At 35.5% G+C, this 21,521-nt stretch overlaps 1 protein-coding gene across 2 annotated transcripts in view; it reads left to right on the forward strand.

The window, feature by feature from the left end:
- The window catches only part of Stag2 (STAG2 cohesin complex component), a 130,810-nt gene that overhangs the window by 77,211 nt on the left and 32,078 nt on the right, over positions 1 to 21,521 (forward strand). For both annotated transcript variants that reach the window (XM_029473466.2, XM_029473471.2), the window contains exons 8-16: positions 366 to 517; positions 2,077 to 2,150; positions 3,515 to 3,638; positions 4,450 to 4,548; positions 4,644 to 4,723; positions 10,127 to 10,234; positions 10,882 to 10,993; positions 12,467 to 12,584; positions 13,139 to 13,242. In XM_029473466.2, the coding sequence (XP_029329326.2) occupies positions 366 to 517; positions 2,077 to 2,150; positions 3,515 to 3,638; positions 4,450 to 4,548; positions 4,644 to 4,723; positions 10,127 to 10,234; positions 10,882 to 10,993; positions 12,467 to 12,584; positions 13,139 to 13,242 (971 nt within the window). The remainder of the gene's footprint in view (positions 1 to 365; positions 518 to 2,076; positions 2,151 to 3,514; positions 3,639 to 4,449; positions 4,549 to 4,643; positions 4,724 to 10,126; positions 10,235 to 10,881; positions 10,994 to 12,466; positions 12,585 to 13,138; positions 13,243 to 21,521) is intronic.

Consider the following 21,521-nt stretch of genomic DNA (forward strand, 5'->3'; position numbering starts at 1 on the left):
TCAGTGTTCTTAACTGTTGAGCTATCTCTCCAGGCCAAGGACCCAGTTTACTTAATGTTGAGTTTCGATATCCTTAGGTCTTATTTTGGCAGGTGTTTGTGAGGATTGAGAGATGACCCAATCCATGGTAAGTATTTAGCTAGACAGTTTACTCACTCTATACATCATACACTGTTATCATTCATAGCACTTGTATGCTTTAATTTTGTCAAAAGCAGATTAGCTGTTCTTCACTTAATTGCTTTTAATTTGATCTTGTTAATACATAATGTATGTATTATAAGTATTATGCTGCATTCATAACTTTTCTCATTATTAATAAGTATCTATTATACTAATTTCAACATTTTTCCCTTAAAATTTAGCTATGAAGTTGATGACTGCTTTGGTAAATGTGGCACTAAATCTTAGCATTAATATGGATAACACACAAAGACAGTATGAGGCAGAACGGAATAAAATGATTGGAAAACGAGCTAACGAAAGGCTAGAACTCCTGTTACAAAAGCGTAAAGAGGTAAGCTTTAGTATTAAGTGTTTAGGCTATTATTATGCAGCCAACCTGCTTACCATGAATTATAACTTTCTAGACTCAGATAATTTTTAAAAGTTGTTTGTTTGTGGTAAAGATTGACTCTAGGACCTTATGAATACCAAGTATGTGGCTCACCACTGAACCACAGGATTCCAGCTCCAAGAATTTAGTATTGTTTATGCACCAGTCTTGAAGCTTTATTAACTATCCAAGCCAACAATACCTCATACATTTTTTGTGTAGGCTATCATTGATAATTTATTGTGCTTAAATAACATGATTTGGATCAGTCTGGAAAGTTATCTAAGCCTTAGTATTATTTGTGTTATTGACACTCTGTCCTCACTTTTTTCCTCAGTTTATGGATGACATGAAATGAGATTTCATAGTTAATGTATGAACTTCCTTTTAAAAACGACTTAAAGCCTTGTTTTTTTTTTTTTTTTCTTCTTTTTTTAAAGTCAGGGTTTGTCTGTTTAATAGCCTAGGCTGCCCCGGAACTCGCTCTGTTAACTAGGCTGCCTCAGAACTCAGAGATCTACCTGCCTCTGCCTCCTGAGAGCTGTGATTAAAGGTGTGTGCCATCATCATGTGGCTTGACTAAAGGCTGTTTTTTCTTTTTGTCTTTTTAAGCCATTAATTTCTTTACAGTAGGTGACACATGGTTTTCTGCTTATGAAATTCAGCTTCAAATGAGGAAGTCCAGTTGTAGCTTTAATCCTAAACAATAACAGATCAAGTCTTTCAGTGCTGCATTCAAAACTTTTCTCATTATTGATATGTTTTTGTAGCTCATAATGAGATTTAAAAATTTTGCATGATTAAACTAATGTGAAAATTGTTATATAAAATTTAATTCAAATAGTTAACATGATAACAGTTTATTTACTTGACCCCAGGAGTTTTTTTTTTTTATATTTGTTTGTTTGTTTTGTTTTGTTTTTTTTTGTGGTGGAAGTAGAAGCTTAAAGTTTAAATTGGTTATTTCTGAATGAGTCAGGTACATTGACTCAATAAAGTTATAAAACAAGTAAAGGCAAGCTGGGTGGTGATGATGGCGCGGCGCACACCTTCAGTTTTAGCACTCGAGGCAGAGGCAGGCAGATCTCTGAGTTCAAGGCCAGCCTGCTCTATACAGGGAGTTTCTGGATGACTGGGGCTACACAGAAAAACCCTATCTTGGAATAAAAAGAAGAAAAAGAAAGGAAAGACAGATACTTCTTTAAATTCTTGCATGTGAATAGTCATTATAAGCGGAAATACATAAGTGTTTATTGTTCAGTGGAAATTCAGAAGCATTAAAAAAAATTAATCGACCAGCTAAATTTTAGATGTTAAGTCATATATTTCAAGAAACACAGGATGTTATTTACTTGATAGCCAACTTTTTTCTCTATTATTGGTTACTTTTATCCAATAGAATAAAACTGTGTAGTCTCTAAACACTGCTGAAAATCTGTTTATTTTTACTTATAACATTTAAGTGTTGTTTTGATTGTGCATTTTTTGCAATCCAAAAAATGATGTGTTCTTTTTTATAGCTTCAGGAAAATCAAGATGAGATAGAAAATATGATGAATGCAATATTTAAAGGAGTGTTTGTACATAGATACAGGTAAGGCAAGACAGATTCCTTTAAAGTGGGTGAGACAGACAGAATACTGTAATGGAGGTTATAGTAAGATAAAGTTTGGGGACTAAGTCTGGGAGATGCAGATTCTGCTCTGACATTGATGTTTCCTATCTGAATAAAGGGTAATGCTCTGCCTGAGTTGTCATAATCCAGCCTAGGGAAAGTACTCTTCTCCAGTTAGTGCATAGAATACTTCATTGCTTTTGGATATATTGTCTTGCTAATTCCTGACCCTTCTATTTAATTTCTGCTGGGAAAGTTTGGATAGATTAAAGTAAGATGCTTCTTTTGTTATTTTGAATTAGCAGATGAAAAAGGTAATCTTATCACAGTTTATAACATTTGCAAACAGTAGTACCAGCTTTATTCAACCTCATTTCCTCTACTTGGTACTCAGTAAATACATTAAATGCTTGTTTTGTGCGATTCTCATATTAATTCTTGCTGTTTTGTTTCTTTTACCACTATTCTTAGTTTCTTCCCCTATCGTATTTGTATTCATTGATTATTCCAGTTTCTTAAAACATTCTTCTCTGTGTTATTCCTCTGCTTTCTATGACTCACCATTATACAAAAGATGTATTCAAAATGGCTTAGTAAAAGCCAAATAGGGTGACACAGATTTGCATTTTCAAGAGTAGAAAGCATTAGGGTCACTTGAGTCAAGGAGTTTTTTTTTTTTTTTCTTTTTTTTAAATCATAGGCTAGCCTAAGTGTTATATCTGTAAAGTAGTTATACATGGAAGATTATGATCTTGCTTTTTTGCCTGCTACCTTCTGAACACAGCTATAAGCAAAAATTGGAATCAGGTCTAGAGCAAGTGGTTTTCAACTTGTGAGTCAGGGCCCCTTGGGATTGAATGCCCATCTCAGTGGTATCCCTTAAGACCATCAGAAAACACAGATGCTTGCATATTATGATTTACAACAGTAGCAAAACTTCAGGTAGGAAGTAGCAGTGAGAATTTAATTTTATGTTCAAGATCACCAAAACATTTTTTATTAAAGGCTTGAAACATTCGGGAGTTTGAGATTACTGGTCTAGAATAAAAGGTGAAAGCAGGATTTTGTTTGAGACAGGTTTGTTTGTTTGTTTGTTTGGTTTTTTAACCAACGAAGCAGTGAATTAATTTTGCTTAATTTAAGTATTTTTATTCTTCTTTGCCAGTTAGATTGCAAGCATGTTGACATTTGGAGCCATGCTTCATTTCAGCTCCTTTTAGTCCTCCAACAATAGTTAATGTTGATGGGGTATGAAGGTGAGAGATACATGGCATCTCTTCAGTAGGCCATATGCCCAGTCATACAGTAGCACTGATTATGTGACTTGCCCTTCCTCCATTTAGGGATGCAATAGCTGAAATCAGAGCTATATGCATTGAAGAGATTGGCATTTGGATGAAGATGTATAGTGATGCCTTCCTTAATGACAGCTATTTAAAATATGTTGGATGGACTATGCATGATAAGGTAAGATGTGCCCCATTGATTCCTCCATCTATGCATAGATATGAGTATTATACAGGTCTCATATATAACTTAAGTATCTGAGCTAGGTGTGGTGGTACATGTGGTAAATTTCAGCACTCTGGAGGCAGAGGCAGGAGGTTCTCTCTGAGTTTGAAGCCAGTCTGAGTTACACAGTCAGCTCCAGAACTTGCTAGGACTACTGTTTAAAAGGTACTGTTTAAAAGAGAAAAAGAAAAAGATATCCACGTGGATGTGTACTTTTGGCCACATCCCTTGAAAACCTTGTTTTTATTCTTTTCTGTTTTGTCAAAACTTGGTCTGTAACACAAATTCCCCTGGACCATTAAGCCACGGATACTACTTTGTATTCTACCCACAGCCCCACACAGTTCAGTTTCTCTTTAATTTTTATCTTAATAATAATACTAAACCTGTATCTTAGTCAAATCATATCTTAAACTTGGGCCTCTGAACTTTAATATAGGTTTTTTTCTTAAACTATCATTTTTAAGCTAAGTCATTAACCTTGGAGGAGTTCCTTGCAAGTAATGAAATATGCTACTATCTATCTATCTATCTATCTATCTATCACTTTTCACAATAGTTTTCCTCCGATAAAGTTTTGAGAAATACTATCAACTTACAGAAATAGTAATCTTGTGACTGCTCAGTGTTAAACGTTTGAAGTGATATATTTTTTTCATTGTCAAATATTACCCTTTTGCTTATATTTTTAAGTAGAAAATATATACTTAAAATTTGAACTTGGAAATACATGATTTTGAATATATTTTCTCTTCATTTCTTCTAGCAAGGTGAAGTCAGACTCAAATGTCTTACTGCTTTACAAGGGCTTTACTATAATAAAGAACTTAATTCCAAACTGGAACTCTTTACCAGTCGATTCAAGGTTAGTTTTCATCAAGTATTTAAAATTATTTGTAATTTGAAATACCTTTCTTGTTTTCTTTTACAAATACAAATTTTACAAATTTTTTTCCTTAGGATAGAATTGTGTCTATGACCCTTGACAAAGAATATGATGTTGCAGTACAAGCAATAAAGTTACTCACTCTTGTTTTACAGTAAGTATATATTTCTTTATTACTAGTGTCCAGATATTTTGATAGTACTTGGTTCACATGCATTTATGCCTAAATTTTAATAGCTTCTGTCATAGCATTTTTTTTTTTTTTTTTTTTTTTTTTTGGTTTTTCGAGACAGGGTTTCTCTTTATAGCTCTGGCTGTCCTGGAGCTCACTTTGTAGACCAGGCTGGCCTCGAACTCAGAAATCCGCCTGCCTCTGCCTCCCGAGTGCTGGGATTAAAGGCGTGCGCCACCACGCCCGGCTCCTGTCATAGCATTTTAAGCTAGCAGTTTTATTCATTTGTCCCATCTGTCTGTCTGTCTGTCTGTCTGTAGATTTCTTATGATGTTCCCATTAGTACAGTTGCAGACTCCTGGGTTCAGGTGTATTTTCTACTTTAGGCTCTAGCTGACCCCAGTTAGAAATTTCTAACTTCTTCAAGTAAAGTTCAGAAAACACAGCAAGACGGAACTCTTGAGTCTGTGAAATTATAGTTGAGAATTCATTTCTTCCAATTCTCTTGGAAGTATTCTCTCTCTCTTTTTTTTTAGCTGGTCTTGATGCTATAGAAATAAAGTTAAACTTTTCAGTGAACAGAGAAAAGTATGTATTATCTTTGTTACATTGTAAGTATGAACATTTATTGATATCTATTATGCTTCTATACTACTGGTAAATAAGTCTGAATTTAATAATACTCTATTAATATGTGATAGTGGTGTTACAAATATTCCCCACGTTTTAAAAACAGTTGCAATAAAAATATAGAATATAGAAGTTGCCATTTTGACTATTAAGCATAAGGATCAGTAGCAATAGGCATTTTTATAGTTAGGCAACTGTCACCTGTGTTTGTCTCTTGAACCTTTTAAAATCATTGTATATTAGATTTTTTAAAAAATTTTTTTCTAAGATTTATTTATTTTATATATGTGAGTACACTGTAGCTATCTTCAGACACCAGGAGAGAGCATCGGATCCCATTACAGATGGTTGTAAGCCACCATGTGGTTGCTGGGAATTGAACTCAGGACCTCTGGAACAGCAGTCAATGCTCTTAACCTCTGAGCCATCTCTCCAGCCCTGTATATTAGATTTGAACTCCTTAGATATGTAGTTTCTCTTCTTTTTCCTGCCAGATTCTCATAAAAACTTGTCTTGTCTGTTTGAATGAATTTTCCTGTTTTTGATATTCATAGAAATACAACTGTAATATTTGTCCTTTGATTTGCTACACATAAACATGTATCAGGAATTACTGCTCCTGTTTTGTTGGATACTATTTCACTGTACGCATATAGCATATTGCATTTTTTCATTCATCTGTTGATGGCACCATGGGTTCTTTTCCAACTTTGGCTATTAAAAATTTGTATCTATGAGCATAGTTGTTTTGGTACATGTAACCTTGCTTTCGGTTCTTTTGTGTACACCCAGAATAGAAATTGCTAAGTGGTATAGTAATTCTTTGCGAATTTTGGAGGTATTAGGGATGATGTTGTTGGGAATTGAACCTTGAACCCTTCACATGGTATTCCATATACTGTATTATCTGTGCTAGAGCACAGTGTTTAATTTTCTGGGAAACGTCTTAGTGTTTCTAGAGTGGTTACTGCCGCTCTACCTTCCCACAATTCCTGCCACCTTCCCACTGTGTTCAAGAGGATGCCACCCCCCCTTCCCCACTCCCTGGGGCCTCACTTCTCTCGATGGCTATGCACATCTTCTCACACTGAGGCCAGATCATGCAATCCTCTCCTGTATGTGCCAGGGGCATTAAAACCAACTCCTCTATCCTGTGTGGTTAGTGTGTCAGTGTCTGAGAGATCTCAGAAGTCTGGGTTAGTTGAGACTGCTGATCTTCTTATAGGGTAACCCTCCCCTTCATTCTGCTTATTTTTAAAATGAAATATTTTATTAAAATACCTGGGACTGAACAAGAACCTCCCTATACAGGTAAATATGGTTCTACCTATTTCCTAGGTTGGAGTAGGGAATTCTTGACCCCGAGTTGAAAACTTCCTTGAGAGAGATCTGTCTCAGAAAAAAATAAGTTAGTAGAAATCACTAAGGTATATAAAAGTAGACTTGACTTTGAAAAGCTTTTAAAGCAAAACATTTTCCTAGTTAAGATTATTTGAATAAAAATGGCAAAAAGAGATCTTTAAAGAAATCACTATAATTTAATCAACATTCATTTAGAAAATTTATTAAGAGTTGGGATGAGCCCAGTGGAAAACGCAGAACACTTATCTAGAGTATATAAGGCTTTTGAGCTCTATTCTCATCTATGTTGTGTATGTGGAGGGAAAGAGTAAACCACCAGAATTCCAATACAAAATGGAGTATCCCAATAGAATTTTACATCTTGTGCTTTATTGTAATTTTAAAATTCTGTTGTTGCTTGAATAAACAAAATAAAAATAGGGCTGGAGAGATGGCTCAGTGGTTACGAACACTGTCTGCTCTCCAGTGGTCCTGAGTTCAATTCCCAGCAACCACATGGTGGCTCACAAACATCTGTAATGGAATCTAATGCCCTCTTCTGGTGTGTCTGAAGACAGACAGTGTACTCACATACATAAAATAAATCTTTTTTAAAAAACAGACACTCTGATTCTCTCTCTCTTTCTCTCCATATGTTATGATTCTACTGAAGGATTAGGATAGCTTATAGCTTATCCTTGGTTAAAAAATATAGCTAGTAACGTGTGTGTGTGTGTGTGTGTGTGTGTGTGTGTGTGTGAGAGAGAGAGAGAGAGAGAGAGAGAGAGAGAGAGAGAGAGAGAGAGAGAGAGAAGTATATTGTATTGAGGGATGGGTAGAAATCGAGTAATCTGGGTGTGATAGTACAGACCTGTAATTCTAGTACATGAGATGTTGAGAGAGACAAGGTGACATTTCCGTCTGTAAGTAGAAAGAGGGTTAAAACTATAGCTCTAGAGTGTACTGCTTGCTTTGTATGTTATATACTTAGTTCAATTCATATATTTGCATCGGGGCACTAATTTCCATACACGATTTAAGGTACAGAAATTTCATAGGAAATGAGCCAAAAATTATAGATCAGCTCTTTAATTAACCCAAAAGAAAATAGAAATTAACCTTAGATAATATATTTAGTCTTTTGTAGAGACATCATATTTAAATGAGATTTCCCCACTTTTTTATTATTATTTTATTTAACATCCCAAATGTTGCCCCATTCCTGTGTCCCCAGGTATAGTTCTCCTCCCCCATCCTCTCCTTTTCCTCTGACAGAGTGCCTCCCCCTCCTGTATCCCCCGGCCCTTGGCATCATGTCTCTATAGTATTAGCTCCACCAACTCCGACTAAGGCCAGACAAGGCAGCTGAGACAGGTATAGATATTCACAACCAAGCATTGGACAGAGGTTGGGGATCCCTGTGGAATAGCTAGGAGATGGATGTAAGAAACTAAAGGGGATGGCAGCTTGTCAGGAATACCAGTGGTGTCAACTAGCTCTGACCCCTTGGAGCTACCAGAGACTGAGCCACCATCCAAAGAGCATTACACAGGCTCCGCTGCTCCCACTGTCTTAGTTAGGGTTTTACTGCTGTGAACAGATACCATGACCAAGGCAAGTCTTATAAAAAACAACATTTAATTGGGGCTGGCTTACAGGTTCAGAGGTTCAGTCCATTATCATCAAGGTGGGAGCATGGCAGTATCCAGGCAGGCATGGCGCAGGAGGAGCTGAGAGTTCTATGTCTTCATCCAAAGGCTTCTAGTGGAAGACTGACTTCCAGGCAGCTAGGGTGAGGATCTTATACCCACACTCACAGTGACACTTCCATTCCAACCAGGTCACACCTATTCCAACAAGGCCACACTTCCAGATAGTGCCACTCTCTGGTCCAAGGATATACAAACCATCACACCCACCTTTTTTTTTCTTTTTTCTTATCTTTTTTTTTAAAGAAATCACTTGGGTAGTAACATATTTTATTTGTTCAATTTTATGTAGAGCTATGCCTATATGCAGTGGTGGAGGAGAATTAGTTGGTCTGTTTTGATTAAGTTTTTGCCTACTTGACACAAACTGTAGTCACCTGGGAAGAAAAAAAAGCCTCAATTGAGAAATTACATCTGTCAGACTGGCCAGTTAGCAGGCCTATTTGGCCATTTAGAAAATTGCTTATTGATAGAGCAGGGATTACTGCACTGTGCACACTGCCATTCCTAGGAAGGTAGTCCTGGGCTGTGTACCAAAAGTAGCTGAGCAAGCTAGAGAAAGTGAAGCCTTCCATCATGCTCTCTGCTTCTGTTTCTGCTCCAGGTTCTTGGGTTTTTAGTTCCTGTCTTAGCTTCCCTCTATGATAGATTCAGTTTGTAAGATCCAGTAAAAATGTCTTCCCCCCCATTCCATAAGTTGGTTTTGTTCAGTTTTTTTTTTTTTTTACTGCAATAGAGAGCAAGCTAGAACATATGTAAATTACTCAAAGTATATCTTGGCAAAATCTGTCACAATTGAAAATATTGTATATATTTTTTTTCTTTGTGATAGAATTTTAAGTATTACTAATAAGAAATATTAAATTAACTTAGTAGTAGTAGCCATCATTACTATTTTATTTGGATAATTTCATTGACTATATACCACAAAATCTTACCAAGATGTAATGTTCACTTGCATTCTTTTTAAAGAAAAAGGTCTAACAAAACTTTAGTACATCACGAGCCAGGAGTTTGGCCCATGGTTAAAAGCATAAGCCTTACAACCTAACTTCAGTGTCCAGAATTTACATACAAAGATGCATGTGGTGGCATGCATCACCTACCAAGTTTATGGTGAGATGGGAGGCAGAGACAAGAAAATCATTTAGAAGCTTACAAGCCAGCTAGCCTTGAATATGCAGTGCAGCAGCAGAAACAAGAGAGACCTTATTTACATACAGAGAACTGACCGCTAATAGTTTGTCCTCTGGTGGCATGGGGCACACATGCTTTGTGTGGGTGTAGGATGGGAGGTAAAGAGACGTGGTAGGGGGAGTGAGTGACACTCGAGTTTTGCTTTGCCCATATGCTGCCTACTTTTGCCCTTTCCTCTCTCCCCTGCTCATAAATCCAGGCTGACCTTGAACCTCATCTGGAGCTGAGGATGTTCTTGAAAGTCCCATCCTCATGCCTTACAGGATTTGAAGTGCTAGGATAACAGGCAAAGGTCCAGAATGTCTACCTTCTATTCATTAATTGTGCATCATAGCAGTTATCTTTCATCTTGATACACTGAGCGTTTTTGTTGGGGCAAGAATTTTACCAAAAGATTATACCCAAATAAATTATATTTTTAGCATAAAGTTACAAAATTAAATACATAAAATGTTGATAGACTCATGATATTGCTAAAATCTGTTATTGCTTTGTTCTTTCTTATCAGGAGTAGTGAAGAAGTTCTAACTGCAGAAGATTGTGAAAATGTCTATCATCTGGTTTATTCAGCTCACCGGCCAGTAGCAGTTGCAGCTGGAGAATTTCTCTACAAAAAGTAAATTTATGTCCCTGTTAATCTTTTACTTTTATGATGACATTTAACATTTGAGATACAGCTCTTTGGATATATGATCATAAAAATGATTCAGCAAATATTATATAGTGTCTTTTAAAGAGAACATGTTTAATCACACAAATTAGGCTAACATTTGTTAAGATTTTATTAAAACATTTATTTTGGGGTTTAGTAACTCTTAGAATATTTACTTGGTTTGATGCAAGCACTATCTATCAGTTATTAGTTCTCCTTTGTTGTTTCTTAAGGAAAAGCAACCAGACTATCCATTAGAAAAGGGTCATTTTGTTAAGATAATGTTCAAAGAAGAAAACTGAATGATAAATGTTATAGTTTAGAGAAAAGTATGTATATTACTTACGTATAAATATATTTGGTCAGCTATTATATTACTTCCATGAAAGGAAGAAACTCTGAAAGGATTCAAAAGAGATATAACTTGAGAAGGTAAAGGACTTAGACTTATCAAGATTGAAATGAGAAGCTTGGTATCAATTCTTTGCTTGGTATTTTCTTGTTTACTGACCCAGTGTTACATTATTCTGTTGTTAGTTGCTTAAGTATGGACTATACAGTTAATTTTTATGATTAGCAAATATGGTTTTCAAGTACTTTTTCCCCCATAGGCTCTTCAGCCGCAGAGATCCAGAAGAGGACGGACTGATGAAAAGAAGGGGAAGACAAGGTCCAAATGCCAACCTTGTGAAGACTTTGGTTTTTTTCTTCTTGGAAAGTGAGGTGAGTTTATATTATGGTATTGAAATGATGGATATCTAAAATCTTACAGATTATGAAATACTGAATGCAGCAGAAATCTACTCATTCCACTTTTAATTATATAAGATAGGTGTTCAATAATTATGATTTATGTATAAATTTGGGAATTATTACCAACTGTGTTCCTCTCAATACTGATTGTACAATCTTGGTTAGGTTAATCAATTTTTCTGAGTAGGTAAGAGTTTTTTAAATTTATTTAGATTTTTACTTATTCACCTTATATCCTACCCACTGTCCCCCTCCTGGTCACCTCCTCCCACAATCCTTCCCCTATCCCCTCCTACTCTTGTCCTCCAAGTGGATGGAGTTCAAATCTCTGCAAGGGTAGGCTCTTCCTCCCACTGAGGCCAGACAAGGCAGCCCAGCTAGAAGAACACACCCCACTTATAGGTAGCAACTTTTGGAATAGCCCTTGTTCTAGTTGTTCAGAACTCACATGAAGACCTGAGACAATCTCTGTCTCTGAACAACTTAGAACATTGTAAGGTCTCAAAATTAATGCTTCTTAATGTTTGAGACAGAATCTCACACTGTATCCTTGCAAGGCTGGTGTGGAACTCACTATGTAGCTCAGACACCGTTATCTTGTGTCAATTCATGTGCCTTTGCCTCAAGTAGGTCCCCCCCCCCCCATTATTTTGAGACAAAGCTTCTTTCTACATGTATCCCTCTCGCTGTCCTGGAACTCACTCTGTATGCTAGACTGGCCTGCCTCTGCCTGCAGAGTGCTAGGATAAAAGGTATGTGCTACCATGCCCATCTGTGCCTTAGTTTAAGTGGTGAGATTATACATGTGAGCCACAATACCTAGCTTCATGTCTTGTATTAACATTAATATAGAAAATGATTTCCATTAGTCTTCATGAAGTTCGCATTCTGTCTGTTAAATACTTTATGAGGTCTCAAAATTCAATTTTATTTTAGGGTTCATACTATATATTTGTTTTTGTTTTCCATTATGTAAATGTTTTTCTTTATTTCAATTATCAGCAAACCATGCTCATTTTTGTATATCGCTAAATTCAATTTTGTAGTTGTTGGTATTCTTTCTCTTTTAATGAAACATACTTGTCTTTATAGTTTCAGAAATGAATAATATTCTCCAAATTCTTTGGTTTCATGATGAAGCTCAACCCTTCAACCAATTTGGAAAGCTATAGTCTTTTTAAAATTATAGTATAACTAAGAATTAAGAAAAGTTCGAAATAAGCAATGTAGTTAGTCTTTTTGTAAAATAACTTTTATGTTAAGCAGTAGTATAATGGTTACTTTTATACAGTGCACTCCAGCAGCTCTCTACACTTTTAATCTGTTTGTTCCCCTGAACCAGATTTTGTTTTAAGATTTTAACGTGGTCCGGATAGCTGGTTTGTTCTTTTGTCCTGAGGCTGCTATGTTATTTGTCTAAGAGTTTTTCCTTTTCAATTGTAGTTACACGAACATGCAGCGTACCTTGTGGACAGCATGTGGGATTGTGCTACTGAGCTCCTGAAAGACTGGGAATGTATGAATAGCTTGTTATTAGAAGAGCCTCTTAGTGGAGAGGAAGGTAAGGGCATTTCATTCTTTTCTTATTCTTTGTCCATACTGTTTTGGAATAGATCTTGCAAATTCTACACATTCTTATTAATGTTCATTTTCTATCATTGTTTTTGGGAGTGTTGGGAACCAAACTCAAGGTCTTATACATGGTGGAATGAACCCTAATTCTAAAACATATTTCCTATCTCATATTCACATATATGAATATTGTGTGATGTACAAAGATTTAATAGCTATCGAAATTTAGTGTTTTTAGCCAGGTTTGTTAGTGCGTGTATACACACACATACACACATATACACCTATATATTGGCTGTATATGTTGCTCATGTTCATACTTTCTTTTGCACATATATATATATATATATCTGCAAACTTAATCAGAATTCTGATATTTAGAAAGGTGAAATTTAACTTGTTCTAGTCTTTTCTGTGATAATAATGGATTCTCTTTTGTATATGAGGTCGGTCCCTGTTCATAGGCAGAAGAAACTTACATAATAGTTACAAGAGGCATATATCGAAAGAAATAGGTTAACTCTTTCTGATTTTCTTTTTTAGCTCTAACAGACAGACAAGAGAGTGCTTTGATTGAAATAATGCTTTGTACTATTAGACAAGCAGCTGAATGTCATCCTCCTGTGGGAAGAGGGACAGGAAAAAGGGTATGCCAGTTTTTATTATTCTGAACTTCATTTCTCTATATTTGGAATATTTTAAGCCTATTTTGACCATGGAACAAAAATACTTGATTTTTAGTTTTACTTTTCTAATTACGTTTACACATATATATGTTATCTCATAAATAATTCTAAGGTGGTAGCAATTTGAAAGAAAGTTGATTTCCCAGAAGGTCTTTTGTTGATACATATGATGGGTGTCACTCTTCAAGACCAATTGTAGTATATTCATGTAGAGTACTACATATTTGTATTTTGCTTTACTTATAAGATCAAATTTTTATGATAATACGGAATTCTGAATGAAGCAGATGCTGGTTCAGGATAATGAAGTAATTCCTATTTTCAGGGTTCAAAATTTTAATAATTTATTGAGAAGTTCACAAATTCCAGCAATTCCGTAGAATTTCAAATGTTTGATTGTAAACCACCAAAATGCATTTTTATATTGTGACATGCAAATATATGTATATCTCTGTGTAACAAAATTTCATGAAATAATACTTAATCAGTTTTATGATACAATCTGTATTTTGTTCTATTTTCGTTACTCATTTTTTAATTATTTAATCATCTTTTTTGCAGTGCCGTGGAATGAACCCAGGGCATTGTGCATGCTAGGCAAGTGCTCTACACTGAGCTACACCCTAGTTCTGGTTTTTGTTTTGTTTTTTTTCTATTCTTCATTTTGTTTTACCTCTGTTTTTGTAATTATGGGTAGCAAATTAGAATTCTGAACTGATGGCCTTTGCCTCATGTCCCACAACATGGAGTAAGTTAAAATGAGTTAATAGCATTGATCTGTAAGTGCCAAAAGATAGATTTTATGTGCTTAACTATTTCTCTTCCTATCCAACGGGAGATTTGAATAATTGTCCTGAACTTTTAAAAAGAAATTCGTATGTGTTTGTTTACATTGGTGGTTTTGTATAAAGATGTATTTTCATCCAAGTGTGTCAAATGCTTGGCATGTCTCTTTTCCCTCCTGGTATTTCCATTAGTTCTTCCAGATCCTGTGCTTCTATCTCAGGTCCTGTGTTCACATATAGTTTTACATACTTAACAGAGTATCTAGAATTCACGAATGAGAGAAAATATAGAATATCTGCTTTCTGAGGTTTTCATTTTGCATCATGTCTCCAATTGAATTCATTTTCTTTTGTCTGAGGAAAACTTGTTGGCCCCCAGACTGATTGTTTAGCTTGACCCTTGTGATAATGCTGTAGTGAGCATCAGTGTGGATGTTTCTTCATAAAAGGTTTTTACTTTAGAATGTTCCAAGTATATGGCCAGTAAGGGTTTGGTTGTGCTATATGGCAGTTCTAGTTTTCGTTTCTTGAGGAGCCTCTATACTGATTTCCATGGTTCTTATATTTGTTAACTCTTCTTATAATTGTAGCAATTTTGATTAGGGTTAGATAGAATTTCAGTCTTAATTTGTCTGTCTTTGATGGCTAGGTTTGTGGTACAGATTTTCTTATTTATTGGCTATTTGTACTTCCTGATCCGAGTACTGTCCATTCATTAAGTTATTCCACTTATGGTCAAACTGAATTTATTATATATTTTAGCTAGTAATCTTCTGTCAAGTTTGTAACTAGTAAAGCTTTTCTGCAGGTTAACACTTTTCCCTCACTTGGTCCATTTTAGCTGAAGAAGTTTGTTTTTTGTTTTTGTTTTTTCTTTATGTAGTTCCATTTCTTAATTCTTGCATTCCCTAGCTTTTGGAGCCCTGTTCAGTCTTTTCAGAAAGTCCTATGCCAATCCTCACACCTGTTTTCTCCCGTGACTTTAGACATTCATGTCTTAAATTACCATCTTTCACCCATTTTGGACTGAGTTTGGTACTGAGAGATTCAGTTATAGCTTTAGTCATTTACAAGTGGATAGCTAGTTCTCTTAGCACTCTTTATTTAACATGATATCTTTTCTCCATTGTATTTTCCGGGCATGTTTGTCAAAAATCAGGTGGTTGTAGGTGTTTGTTAGTGTTATCAGTATTTGACTCTAAAGCCCTCAATTCTACCGCAATGTCTGTTTTTGTACTGATCTTGTGCTTTTTGTCACTGTGCCTCTATAGGATATATTGAAATTCGTTGTGTTGACTATTCCGGTATTGCTCCCTTTGATCAGATGTCATTTATACTTCTTTATGAATTTTAAGTTTGTTTCCTTAAATTTATGTGAAAAATGTCATTATAATCTTTGATGGAAATTAAATTGATTTGTAGATTACTTTCAGCAATAAAGCCAAATTCATGCTGTTATTTCTGGCTCTTGTGAACATAGGAAGTCTCTCCACCTTGTATTTTTCCATTCCCCCTACCTTCCTTCTTGAGACAGCCCCAGTCTGGTCTGGAACTTCCTTTGTAGACTGAGATATCCTCTTATTCAAAGGATCCATTTGCTTCTAAGTCCCGATAGTAAGATTAAAAATATTCTACCACCATGCCCAAGTCAGTCTCTCTCTCTCTCTCTCTCATCTCTCTCTATCTCTCATCAGCTATAAAAAAGTTATATTTATTAGAACAACAATTTACATGTATTGAGGAAAAATAATGCACATGAATATAAGGAAAAAACCTATCAAGTAAACCAACCTTTTCCACAATGGATCTTTCCTTTTCATGAGCTTCCACATGCTTTCTGGGCACCTTTGTCCTACTTAAACATTTTGAATCTCATTCTTTCACTATTACATCCTTGAATTCTCAAAATATATCTCTATATTTTAGTGAACAATATTCTGACTGGTACCTTTAAATATTTTGTCATTGCATGGTGAAGTTCTATTCTGATTGATATTCTAATTCTTACTTCATTATTTATTCTTTCTATTTTATACACGTATATGATGCATATCATTACTTAGACCCATTATAATCCCACTCCTGCTGAACTCCTTTTCAATTAACTCTCTTTTTTTCATGTCTTTGATTTATTTTCTTGTGGGTCCTTCTATTCATTGGGGTTTCCTATGTGAACTTGAGTGCGAGGTCATATGCCTGAGCTGAGACCACTTACCTAAGTACCTGACTATATCTGTGAGCTAAACGACTTGCCCTTCTCTAGCAACTGTTAACCCCTAGGAGCTCCCTTGTGCATAGTAGGGCTTTATGAACCTCTTCTCAGTTGCTGAGGGAATGTTGCAAAACTGTCTTGTGCAAGTAACCACAGTGCACTGATCACACCATGTTGAGAAAACAAACACTTACAGCATTCCTCCTCATCTTCCAGCTTATATTCTTTCTGTTCTCTCCTACAATGTTCCATGAGCCTTGGAGCGAGTGACCTGTTTAGGTCTGTGTATTCTTAATACTTTAAATTCTTTCCTTTGGAAATTATTATATAGGTCTTTGACATTCGTTGTGAGTTTCATTCCAAGATACTTTATTTTTTGAAGCTATTAAGAATGAGATTTGGTCTTCATTTCTTTTCGAGTTTGTTACTTTTGTGTATGAAGGCAATTGAGCTTCATATGTTGATTTTGTAGTCTATATTGCTGAATGTTTATCAATTCTAGGAGGGTGGTTTTTTTTTTTTTGTTTTTGTTTTTGTTTTTTGTTTTTTTGGTGAGCTCTAGTGCATTTACATACAGGATTTGCAAGTACAGATCATTTGCCTAATTTCTTTTCTATTTGTATCACTGTTTTTTTTTTTTTTCTGTAAAACTTGAAGCATTACATTGAAGAAGAGTATAGTAGGAAATGCTTTGTGTTTTTAGCAATTTAGCAATTTCCTGGGATTGAACTGAGGTTCTGCAGTTTTATGTGGCAAGCGTATTTACCTGCAGATCCTCTCCAGCCTGCGCTGTAGGTTTCTCCTTCCTTCCTTCCTTCCTTTCTTTCTTTCTTTCTTTCTTTCTTTCTTTCTTTCTTTCTTTCTTTCTTTCTTTCTTTCTTTCTTTCTCTCTCTCTCTCTCTCTCTCTCTCTCTCTCTCTCTCTCTTTCTTTCTTTCTTTCTTTCTTTCTTTCTTTCTTTCTTTCTTTCTAACGTATCCTTTTTAAAAGATATTTTCTTCATTTACATTTCAAATGCTATCCCAAAAGTTTCCTATACTCTCCCCCCACCCTGCTCCCCAACCCACCCACTGCTACTTCCTGGCATTCCCCTGTACTGGGTCATATAATCTTCACAAAATCAAGGGCCTCTCCTCCCAATGATGGCTGACTAGGCCATCTTCTGCTACATATGCAGTTAGTTTGGAGCTGAGATGGAAGGAAAGACCATCCAGTGACTGCCCCACCCAGGGATCCATCCCATAAACAGCCACCAAACCCAGACACTATTGCATACGCCAGCAAAATTTTTCTGAAAGGACCCTGATATAGCTGTCTCTTGTGAGACTATGCTGGGGCCTAGCAAACACAGAAGTGGATGCTCACAGTCAGCTATTGGATGGATCACAGGGCCCCCAATGGAGGAACTAGAGAAAATACCCAAGGAGCTAAAGGAATCTGCAACCCTATAGGTGGAACAACAATATGAACTAACCAGTACTCCAGAGCTTGTGTCTCTAGCTGCATATGTAGTGCTGTAGGTTTCTATTGGCAAACTGTATGCTGTGGTATATTCCTCATTGGTTCTTCAGAGTTTTTATCATGGAGGCTTTGTCAAAAACCATTTCTGTTTCTGTTTCTATGTAATTTATATTCTTGAGTCTACTTGTGTGACAGATTTTTACATTTGTTTATTCACACATGTCAAATTATCCTTGAATCTGAAAATATGAATCCCATTCATCTTTACGTCTATTTCATCAATATAATTGGCCTATAGTTTTCTTTTTGAGTGTGTATCTTTCTTTGGTTTTGATAGTAGATTAACAGTGGCTTCATCATCTTTTTCTGTTTTGTGGGATTAATAATTTTAGGAGCATTGAGGTCTTAGTTGGGAGACTTAATGCAGTTTCAACCTCATTGTTACAGGTCTGTTTAAGTTGTTTGGCAGATCATATAGTCTAGAAGTTTCTCAATATCTTAAACATTTTCAAATTTACTAAAATTGGTTTTTCAATATTCTCTGTTGAATCATTAGTATCTGTGGTAATGTCTCCCCCTTTATCTCTAATTTTATCAGTAGAATTTTTCTATCTTTCTTTTGGTTAGTTTAGCTAAAGGTTTGTCAACTTTATCTTTTTAATGAATAAATTCTTTTGCTCCGTTGATTCTTGGTTGTTGTAGAAACCCCAGACTGGGATTAAAGTAATTTCAACTGTAAAGTAATTGCTCTTTACAGTTCTATTTCACTGATTCCTGTACTGATCTTCTTTTTAAAGACTTTTATTTCTGTGCATGTATTGTTGGCTGTGTTTATATGTATCTTGTGAGTGCAAGTGCTCACATAGGTAAAAGTCCTGGAGCTGGATTTGCAGGCAGTTGTGACCTGCCTGATGTAGTGCTGGCCTTGTAGAACTTGGGTTCAGTTCTGCTCTAGCTGCTGCGTCATCTCTCCAGCCATTCCTGATCTATTACTGTTTCTTCCTATCTACTGATTTTGGGTTGGCTTGTCCTTCTTTACTGAATCTCCAGTTATTTGAGTGTTAGGCATTCATGGCTGTAAACTTCTCCTAGCACTGTTCTCTTTGTACATTTTTTGCCTCTTGGTCTGAGACGGTGTGCTTTCATTCTCATTGAATTCTGAACATTTTAGATTTTTCCTTCTTTCAAACACAGAACTCCCCCCCCCCAAAAAAAATCTCCTTTTAGTTACTGATTTATCATTCAGTAGTTTTTTTTTTATATATTTCCTTTTTTTTTTAACATTTATTTGTTACTATAAATAAGTACACTGTAGCTGTCTTCAGACACACCAGAGGAGCTTCAGATCTCATTACGGATGGTTGTGAGCCACCATGTGGGTGCTGGGATTTGAACTCAGGATCTCCGGAAGAGCAGTCGGCGCTCTTAACTGCTGAGCCATCTCTCCAGCACCCCCATTCAGTAGTTTTTTATTTAGTTTCCATAAGTTTATAATTTTTTTTCTTTAGTTTCTCTGACCTTTGCTTTCTAGTTTTAGTTCACTCTTAACAGATAGCAATGGCTTGTACTTCCCTTGTGTTTGTTAAGATTTGCTTACATTATGATCTCTTTCAGAGCATGTTTTATGTACTGCTAAGGGGGATGCATATTCTATATCTATAGTCTTTGGATTGAATGCTCTGTAGATTTCTACTTGATTTCTATTATCATTTAGCTCTGATACATTTATAAATTGATGATTGATTAATTTCTTTTTCCTTTTTCTCCTCTTTTAAATGACCTGTTTGGTGAGACAAGGCTGTTCAGTTCTCCACTTTTACTCTGGTGATGTTGGTATTCCATCTACATCAAGTTGTGTTGGTCTCATAAAATATATGTATGTTTGTTTAGAGTTTTTACATCGTGAGAGATTGTTTACTTAATAGGTAATTTATTGCAAATAAAGTCAGTTTTAAGCCTAATTTGTCTGATATTAATATGGCTATGTAAAGCCCTTTTTTCCATAGTTCCACTTGCTCAGAATGTTTTCGTCAATCCTTGCACTCTGGGCTGTTAGTTGTCTTTACAAGTTGGTAGGTTGTAAAGCTGTTGGAATCATCAAGTGAATGGAGCTTATTAAAGAAATCTAGTAGTCTATATTTTGTTTTGAGAATTGAGTTTATTAACATTAAGTTTCTATTTAGATGCACTATTCTCTTAAACTCATTGTTTCAATGTTGGTAGACTTTTTTTAGTCTCTTGATTATTTAGTGCATTTTATTCTTCGCTGTTTTCTTCTCAAATGTGTAAAGCTATCTTCACATTAACTTTTGTAGCACTCCTGATCTCTTTGTGCCTTTAGTTTGTGTTTACAATTGACAATTTTTATTTCTGCTTCAGTTACTTACCCTCGCACTGCTAGATATTATAATCTGGGTTGCCAGCTCTGCTAGTTGTTTCTTTCTGAGCCTTCTATGTGTTGTATGCTGTCCTGGCATTTAGAGACTTTGGTTGTCAGTGCTGGTTTCCTCATTGGCTTGCCTTTCTAGAAGATGTAATGCTTTAGTCTTCCAGCTTTCACTCTTTTATAGACTGTTTTCTAAGTATAATATCATATGGGAAATTGTTTTCTTTTCTGATCTGTTTTGACATTCTAAGTTGTTTTGGATCTGCTTGGCAATGTCTTTCCCTAAACTTGGGAATTTTCCTGCTATGATTTTATTAGTTTTTTATTCCCTGAGCTTGTTTTTTACAAGTATGTCCAAGATTCCTATGAGTCGAATCTTTTTATTTTAAGACAGGGGTTTTCAGTGGAACAGTCCTGGTTGTTATGTGGCACTTACTCTGTAGACTGGCATGGAACTTAGAGATCCTCCTGCCTCTGCCTTCCAAGTGCAGAAATTAAAGGCACATGGCTAAACCCAATTTTCTGAATACCTTACATGTTTGTATTTTCTTATTAGGCTTTTTGTTGTCTTAATATTCTGATTCAGTTATCTTGTCTTCAAACCAGGGTCCTCTGTCTTCCACTTGATTCTCTTTATACATTATTATGCTTTCCACTCAGTTCTCTACTTCAAGTTTTTTATTTCTAACATTGCAAGTTGAGGTTTTCATTGTTTCTAGCTTTATTGAATTCTTTTTCTCTATTGCCTTCCTTATTTCATTCATTTGCTTTTTTCTTTGAATTTATCGCAAAATTGATTTGTATCCCCTTTGGTTTTATTGAACATTCTTAACCATTTTTAAAAATCCTTTGCTATTTCATCCAATTTACTCTGTTTGGAAGCCATCACTGTGCGATTGGTGGGAGGTCAAGTTGCCCCAATTTTCATGTATACTGTGTTTCTGCATTGGGATTTATCTATTTGGATTAGGTTGTTAGTGAGATCATTGTTATGCTTTCAGGGTACGTATTATTAAAGTGTTTTAATAGGACTAGATTGTAACATTGAGTCCACATGCTGAGGACACACGACCTGAAGCACCACTCCAAGAGAATATAACTGTGCTAGCTTCCATAGCTAGTTATGGACTGGCCTGGTATGAACATAGAGTAATAGTTGAAAATAATTGCTTTTTCAAATCCAACCACTTATGCAGAATAAAAGAACATTTATAGAATAGTGTGCAATTGGGTATTAGTCACTGAGGATAGGAAAGTAAAGAAAATGAGCTTTGTATGACCAGGAATTAGTTTAACAGAAATAAAACTGTACTGGTGGAGGAACAAGAAACTTGAAACGGAGTTGAGAAAGTGTTACGGTAAATTTATTTTAAAGATTATAATTAAATATATTTACT

Source organism: Mus caroli, unplaced genomic scaffold (assembly GCF_978045245.1).
Source record: "Mus caroli unplaced genomic scaffold, Mus_caroli_1 scaffold_5, whole genome shotgun sequence".
In the NCBI taxonomy this organism is placed as follows: Eukaryota; Metazoa; Chordata; class Mammalia; order Rodentia; family Muridae; genus Mus; species Mus caroli.